Genomic DNA, 8,941 nt, shown 5'->3' on the forward strand with positions numbered 1-8,941 from the left:
AAAGGTTTAGAATTGGGTTAGGAGGGAAACATTGTACAACATTCTAACAGAATTTGGAATACCGAAAAAGCTAGATTTATTAAGTGTCTAAATGAATCGCAGAGTAATGTCTGAGTAGAAAAATACGAGATTCCACCTCAAGATTGGCCTGAAATAAGGATATGCATTATCGGCTTTAATATTCAACTTTGTTTCGGAGTACGCTATAAGAAAAATCAAAGATAGGAACCAGGACCTTGATTTGAATGCAGTTCACCAGGTTATGGTGTATGATGATGATGTAAATCTGATAGAACAACAATCAAAAGAAATAAAGAGGCCTTATTAAACGCTTGCAGGAACATGAGTAAATACAGAGAAATGTAAATACAAGGAAGTTTACACGGATCGTAATACGACAAATTATGAATGCGTTAAAATATCAATTAATACTTTCGACACAGTGGATACTTTCAAATATCTTGGATCAGTATTAGCAGACCAAAATCATACCCACAAAGAAATTAAATGTCGACTGAAATCGAAATTCTTGTTATTATTCAGTTCAAAATATTTTGTCGTCGCGAATTGTCAAGCAATTTTAAGCTTATAATATATAAAATCATAATCATACCTGTTATGCTTTATGGTTGAGCAATATGGTCACTTACGTTGAGGGAAGAATGCAGACTCAAATTATTTCAGAACAAAATTCTGAGACGAGTATTTGAACCCGAGGAACGGGAGTGTGGAATGGCAGAAACTTCATAAGGAGGAACTCCATAATTTATAATATTTACCAAACATCGTTAGAGTCATCAAGTCTAGGAGGCTCAGGTGGGCAGGACATGAAGCCAGAATGGAAGAAAGTAGGAATGCTTGCGAATTTTTAACTGGAAATCCAATCGGGAAAAGTCCATTAGGAAAGCCTAGGCCCAGATGGGAGGACAATATTAAGATGGATCTAGCAGAAATAGGAATACAGAGTAGAAACTGGATTGAATTGGAAGAAGACAGAAATCAATGGAGAACTTTTGTGGCCACAGAGAAAGAGAATACATTTAAGTTAAGCACAACTGCACAACAAACATGAGTGAGTGGTTAGCTTTCGCGCTTCTATCGTGAAGTCCGGGATTCAACCCCCCATTCGACCATTTTGACAAAAGGGTTTCTTAATTCCATTTGTGAATGTAGAGATATTGCTTGTACTGTGAGTCCTGCACGACTTCCTTTTTAATCGTTTTTAAATCTTTGTTATTACTAATTACCAGCAATAATGGATTTTTGAAGATGGTTACGGTGGGGATGTATTTCGGATTGAAGCCTCTACCCCGAAATTACGGAATTTCTAAAACAAATTAAATATTAATTTTGCCTTTACTCTTAAGTTTTCCTCAAATAAAAATTGGGAATTTTTAGAAAAAACTGAGCATTAATAAAAAAAGCCCCTCCCAAAATACTATTCTAAATCTGCCATTGATTATCAGTATAAAATGGTCTTCAAGGTTGTATTTGTAAAATTACAGCTGAATAATACAAACGAAATAAAATAATTGTTATGCCTGTACTCACAAACTTAAGCTACTCTTAAATAAAAGTTAGTAATTTTTAGAAAAACCAAACATTATTCAGAAGAACCCCTTCCATATATTTTTCTAAATCCGATACTGATTATTTCTATGAAATGGTATTCATGGTTGTGTCCGGAAAGACTATTGTTAAATCATTGCACAACTACAATATAACGGAAATGTGGAAGTACGCTCTGACAGATATATTGAAAAACATAAGTTTAATTATGTGCTAGAAGCTAGAGTACTAACCTCTCAGATGTGAAATTCGGATGACTAAAAAAAATGATCTACGGAAGAAAAAATATCGTAATTCAGAAGCTAAAATAAAGTTAAATAGCTTCTAAAATTGCCCTCAAATACTACGTACTTTATATTTACTTTAATTCAAAAATCATGGGCTCTATACATCACGATGGCGAATCCCAGAAAGAAATATTGTATTTTGGTCATGGAATCTTATTTAACTTTAGAATATACTATACGAAAGCTATTTAAATAGAAAAGTCACGAAAACGAAAAAAAGCCAAAATTTCCAAAATTCGCGCTCTTTTTCTAAAAAAGCCGCCTTTTTATGTGCAAAAAACTATCGATTCTACAAAAGTCAGTTCTTTCGCATCTCTAGATAGCATCATATGGTAAAATATAAATCAGTTTCAGAATCTAGCTAAACATGTAGCCAAAAATATGTCGAGAAAGAAAAACACAATGACAACAAGAGAAAAGAACACTAGCGTCACATTCTATGCTGGAAGGGGTAACATGAGCTTAAAGCGGAATTCAAACCGCTTTTCGGGTTACATTCGAGAGAAATTGTCTTCCACTCGAACTCGGAACTAGGACTAATTGGTCAAAATGTGATACGCTAGCCAACTTCTCACAAAGGACGCCTGATAATAATACTTTGTTCCGATCTTTATATACTTGTTAATACAATTGTCAAGTGTCATTTCAGTAGGACAAAAAGGTAAACAATAGCACACGTGAAACATTATACGGAGTTACATATGGACAATTTCAAAGTACTGCAGAGTACAGAAGAACTAATTTAGTCTAAGTTAGTTTACTACGACTTATATGAGTCCAAGATAAAGAAACACAACGACTTAATTTCCATATCAGTGATAAAAGTGAATTGAGTCCACTTTGGCTCTGACCCATTTAGGCAAAAATAGATCCCAAAGATACTTATGATTTCAAGAAATTCCTCTCGAGGGCTTTGTATTCCTCCCCCAAAAGAAGGCTCGGCATTTCGATGTACTTTATCAATAGTAAACATTATTAAAACAATACAACATTTACCAAATGGTTTCTTTTCATCATTTGTAAATTAGTATTTGCTACTTTTGGCTATTTTTTAGCATTAGGAGGCCAGTTTTTACACCTACTTTTTTGCGATATTCTATTCCGATGCGGTTATTTTTTGATTTAATATGTTAAATTACGTTACCAGCATTAAATTCAGACAGCATTGCAGAGCGAACTTTAGCGAGTGAAGGCGGGTTAGAGCCCCGCATGGAACGTTGTTTTCTATCTTCGTTACCAACAATTCTTTCTTTTATCACATCACTTCTACCTACCTTTACGATTTGTACAAATCCCCTACTGCCCTGAAAAAAATGTGTTCGATACTTTCTTGACTACTTGAATACGACTATCAACTCTTTTCTTCTGTAAATCATCCTACGTTTTGTTAGTTTTGGCCACCCAATACTAAACAATTACGTTACTCTTTAGTGCCAATGAAAATTGAACATAAAGAAATTGTGTTATTAGCTTTATAATGTACACTCAAAGAATTTTAAATTTTTTAACCATCAAATACTTGAAAACCTAGAATCCTAATATATTCGTTTCGTCTCGGTGTAGAAAGTCCTTCACGCTCTATGGACTATCCCTAGCTTGAAAAAAACCAGTTTAAACCAAGAAACGAAAACTGTTCGTAAAAGTGTGTGTTCGTAATAGAGATGGTCAGTGGGAATATTCCCGGTGGGAAAGAACTTTAAAAATGGGAATATTATCGGGTTTTTTCCTGGCCTATAAATTTCCGGGAAGGAATTTATTTCAATTTGTTTACTGTATCCTCAAAATTATAAGAATCATACGACTAATTCCTTTATTTTCATATATTACGATTTATTTCTATGTCTCAAGAATTTGAAGATTAAAAAATTTAAACTTCTTTGATTGTACATTATATTGCTAATGACACGATCTTTTATGTTCAATTTCGTTTTGCAGTAAAAAGGAAAGTAATTGTTTAGTATTGAGGGGCCAAAACTAGCCAAAAGTAAGATGATTTACGGAAGAAATTAGTTGATAGTGGTATTCAGGTAGTCAAGAAATTACCCAACACATTTCTTTTAGGGCAGTAGGGGATTTATACAGACCGTAAAGGTAAGTGGAGGTGATGTGAAAAAAGAAAGTGAATTGTTGGTAACGAAGATAGAAAACAACGTTCCATGCGGGGCTCTAACCCGCCTTCACTCGCTAACGCTCGTTCTGCAAAGCTATCGGAATTTAATGCTGGTAACGTAATTTAACGTATTAAACCATAAAATAACAGCATTGGAATAGGATATCCCGAAAAAGTAAGCGGAAAAGCTACCCCCGCAATGCTAAACAATAGCCAAAAGTAACAAAGTACTAATTTTCAAATGATGAAAAGGAACTATTTGGTAATGTAGAATTATGTAGAAAAAGAGATGAAGTACTATTAATAAACTCTGAAGCACCGTTAATAATATACGTCGGCCTGTCTCCTCTCTCAGACTTGAAATTCTGAAAAGGTACTCGGAAACCTCTTACATGTTAATTGACGCATGAAATTTCGAGAAGTGGCAGGAAGAAAGGTTGTGTGTGGCAATGTTACTTGCAAAATTGTAAAGATAAAAAAGTATTTTGCAAATACTGAGAACATACATATTTGCGTAAATGTTGACAAAATTGTTCATAACATTTCAAAATTGAATATGTTTAAACTATCAGTTGTAAAGTCAAGTTTAAAAAAGCCACTTATATGCAAATTTTAACTTTTTTTGTGGTTTAAAAGTATGTGGACTTATTATACCATTTTTGATATATATTTACTTTCATAGGACCCTATTGTAAATAAATATCCTTTTTAAGCACACTCTCTAAATATAATAGAGTATTAATAAAATAACATCTTTCAGAATATACATTTTAAAGATTCCTCTGGGGACAACAGTAATAACATACTGTGGTATAAAAACGAATTTTCCTTTGAAATCAGAATATAGTAACAGAATGAAATATTCCTAATAATTGTACACAATTCCCGAAAAATGCCCATTTTTGGGAATCTTCCCGGAAATATTCATGAAAAATATCTTCCCGCGAATATACCCAACACTAGTTCGTGAAATCTCCATGAAGACACATTTGTGGCTAATGACGTTTCACTCCCGTATACGGTTCGTAGTATAATCAGAAATAAGTTCCCCATTATTCATTACTCAAAGAGATTAATCTACAGAAGTAACTTCTTATATATATATATATATATATATATATATATATATATATATATATATATATATATATATATATATATATATAAGTTTATGAATGTTTGTTTTGTGATTTTTCAGTAATTTTTTATTGTTATCCAATAGCAATAAAAAATTCTAAATATCCTATCGTTTTAATAATGCTTACTATTGATAAAGTACATTGATATGCCGACCTTTCTTTTGCGGGGAGGAATACAAACCCCTCGAGAGGAATTTCTTGAAATCATCAGTATCTTTGGTATCTATTTATGTATAAAAGTGTCAGAGCCAAAGTGGACTCAATTCAATTTTATCACTGATATGCAAATTAAGTCGTTATATTTCTTTAACTTGGACTAATATAGGTCGCAGTGAACTAACTTGGACTAAATTAGTTCTTCTGTATTCTGCAATACTTTGAAATTGTCCATATGTAACTCCGTATAATGTTTCACGTGTGCTATTGTTTACCTTTTTGTCCTTCTGAAATGACACTTGACAATTATATTAACAAGTATGTAAAGATCAGAACAAAGTATTATTATCAGCCGTCCTTTGTGAGAAGTTGGCAAGCGTATCACATTTTGGCCAATTAGTCCCAGTTCCGAGTTCTAGTGGAAGACAATTTCTCTCGGATATAACCCGAGAAGCGGTTTAGATTCCGCTTTAAGCTCATGTGACCCCTTCCAGCACAACCCAGTTGTTGCATAATAACAACAAAGCGAAACAGACTGATTTCTGTCCATATGTGATATAAATACATAGAGCAAATTATTTAAACCGAAAACCCTGGTTTAGACAAACAAACAAAAAAGGATTTAAAACAAACATTATTATTATTATTATTATTATTATTATTTTTGAACAGAGCAATGCAAGCAATGAAAGCATTTCAGGAAGTTACCTATAAAATATTTAGGAACGTAAAAATACTTATTCAATGCGTAAGATATTTAAGTCTACGCTATACACAGCATTTTGTGCTATGCTCGTGTTTACCTATAGGCCTATCTTTACCTTCGGTGACCCGCTTTATCCTATCGGACGCAACCATTTGCTTCTAGTTGGACCAACATCCTGCACCCTTCTCTAAGTTACGTAGCAATATTTTTCTTTTGCCGCCCATCTGGCACATTTCGTTTGTACACTAATCCTTGTATCGTGTACGTGCTCTAAGTACCTAAAGTGAACCTGTATGGAGAAATGGAAGTCAATACCCTAGAAATGATTGCTGAAAATACAAAATGACTATTTCCTTAAAAAGAAATGAGTATGAAATGAATTTATGTATGGACCTGTACAATTACTGAACACCCATTGTTGGTTAGAATTCTTTTTTATCTTGTATTTTGTTAATGTCTTTCGGAACCCTCCGGAAACGTGAGGCTAGACCCATTCGAGCTACATCGTGAGTAAAACCACAAACGTCCATAGTTTTTGTTCCAGTGTAACAGATTTCACGTGTAAATTTTCAAAATTTTGGGAAAAATGTCATTTTCCAAATTTTTTCTTTTGCAAAAGCCTCTATATAAATAAAACACTATCGTGGAGCACCCATATTGTAAATATATACAAAAAATGTTGAGAAATGTTTAATCAATAATAAAATAAGCACTATTTCATCAAGATATGAACTACTTAAGATTTGTATGGATATTACCGATATTATTATTTGGTATACGCCACAGCTGGTCTATATGTGCTATTCCGTTTCCAAATTGAAGATTATTAATTTACATCTCCCATACCTAAATATTTATTATGAAGTATTTCTTAATCTATTATCTTTCCTCCCATATTTTCAATCTGAGCCAATTACTTTATGAAAAATTGAACATTACCTTTCTTGCCGAACTGTATTTGAACATTTTGCTGTTAATTGTTGGGAGTCCTTAGAGTACGATGCGCAAGAGTCTTGAACCACTATTTTTCTTAGCGTTTCTATATTACTTTCAAATGCAGGATGATCTTGTACTGCAGATTCTGATTTCACCATACCTACATTTAGTTTCGGATCCAAAGAAAACATAGCTGCATCCTTCTCCATTGTTTGCTGTCCTTCCGTTGTAGATAATATTAATTCTTTGTTGTCAGTCATAAGTTCGTATGTCCACCCTTTCCCCTCGAGTGGATCTTCCTGAGGTAAGTCATAATCAATTTCTTCTTTGCACATCAATTCCAACTTAACGGACGTCAAGCCAGCCATTATAACTTTAATAAGAATTTGACCCTGTTCTTATACCTCCCTTATATTTTATCTGCCAGTGTTAATGAATTCATTTACAAGACCGTTCACAGAAGCAACTTTATACTTCCAATCAAACAAACGATCAGGTTTTAATAACGTACTGTATATAATTGATTTTTGAAAACAATAGGTCTTCTTCTTCCTCTAGAATTTAATGCTTCAGGTAACAAAGACAATTGGGTAGTTATTAAAAGTATTAATCGTATAATAAATTAATAAAAGCGTATTACATAACAAAGGGTGTTTACGAATAGAGAGATAAGTGTAGAATGACAGATTTATACCAACTCCCAGGCAATGACATGAGTCAGAATCAGTGATGCCAGTTTTGTGACAGCGAATTTCCCGTCTAAAGCCATGAAATTTCCCGATTAGACGCAAAATTTCCCGCCAACTAAAATAGATACTATTTACACCACCTAGTGATAAATAATTTTGAAAAATATAATTTTAGAGGGCCTACAATGTACAGATGAATTCATTCTCGTAACGTAAAAGCCACTATTTATAGTTATGCATGAAGTAAAGTGTGATATCTTATACATAATAATATCACAAAGAGGCGGCACAATATTTAAAAAAAAATCAAAAACACTGTGAACTTTTTTTAAAAACGAAAACCATGTTTTTCTTTATGATTTGAAAGGGGATGTTATGTTCGACAAAGAAACACAATTCAATTTCCTGGTCTTAACAAGATTTTTTTTTTGTTGCTGCACATTAGTTGTTCCTTGCTTTAAAAAGAACTGTAGCAAAAGACAAGGCATTTTACTATTGCATTACATTAACTAGATGCTTGAAGTTTTTTGTGCGACACTGAAGTTCACTTTTACTACAAAAGAGCTTGACGTTACAGCACTTATACCTGGCTTTGGTATTGATTCCCGATACGGACTGTGACCCCTATAAATTGTGGATCCGAAAGTCACTCCTTGTTTTATCTCGATTCTACCTCTCGCTCATCTTTAAAAAATAAAATTAAAAACAATAAGAAAATACCGCGAAACAAATCCTGATTTCTCTCTTTCATTCTAGCACGAAACAAGATTAAATTAAAACACTTCTGTGACACGAAGGAACTATTGCGAAAAGAAGGCTATGCTTCCATGGAAGACAAGTCCTACAACAAATGATAGTAGTGTGAAGTATTGTTTTCTTTCTTGTTTATTGATATCAGTTGATGTTCTTAGGAGTTTACTTATCATTTGAGACATCCTACATATTCTCCTGCTGAAAAGTGTTAAGGACAGGTAGGAATAGTCTAAGCGCATCTACATGACATTATCAAAAGATTTACTCTCCACAATGGCCGTACGCGGGCAAACTTGACGTGCTACAATTTTTATCTCCCTCAATTTACTTTCTTCTATCATATGTATCAGCTGAGTTTGATCTTTCCTTTCATTATCAAGACATAGCAGTGATACCTGTGTACATGGCACAACATAGAACCACCAGACAACTGTACCCTCATTTGTTTTGGAAACAATAAACCAATCTCACGTGTGCGAGAGGAAAGATAGCACAGCGGAAAAATGAGGTATTTACTAATGGTCATTTCGCAGCAGGACTCCATAGTACCAGTCCCTTTTTGTTTCATTTTCTCTTTACCTAGTCGTTTTCTTCTG

At 33.5% G+C, this 8,941-nt stretch overlaps 1 protein-coding gene across 1 annotated transcript in view; it reads right to left on the minus strand.

The window, feature by feature from the left end:
- Positions 1-7,609, minus strand: part of LOC145690812 (uncharacterized) — a 38,638-nt gene extending 31,029 nt beyond the window's left edge. The window contains exon 1 of the mRNA XM_081766111.1: positions 6,907-7,609. Coding sequence (XP_081622237.1) covers positions 6,907-7,271 — 365 coding nt within the window. The 5' untranslated portion in view covers positions 7,272-7,609. The remainder of the gene's footprint in view (positions 1-6,906) is intronic.
- Between the last annotated feature and the right edge of the window lie 1,332 nt (positions 7,610-8,941).

The sequence above is a fragment of the Thermobia domestica genome, chromosome 7 (assembly GCF_964235325.1).
Source record: "Thermobia domestica chromosome 7, izTheDome1.hap1.1, whole genome shotgun sequence".
Taxonomy (NCBI): Eukaryota; Metazoa; Arthropoda; class Insecta; order Zygentoma; family Lepismatidae; genus Thermobia; species Thermobia domestica.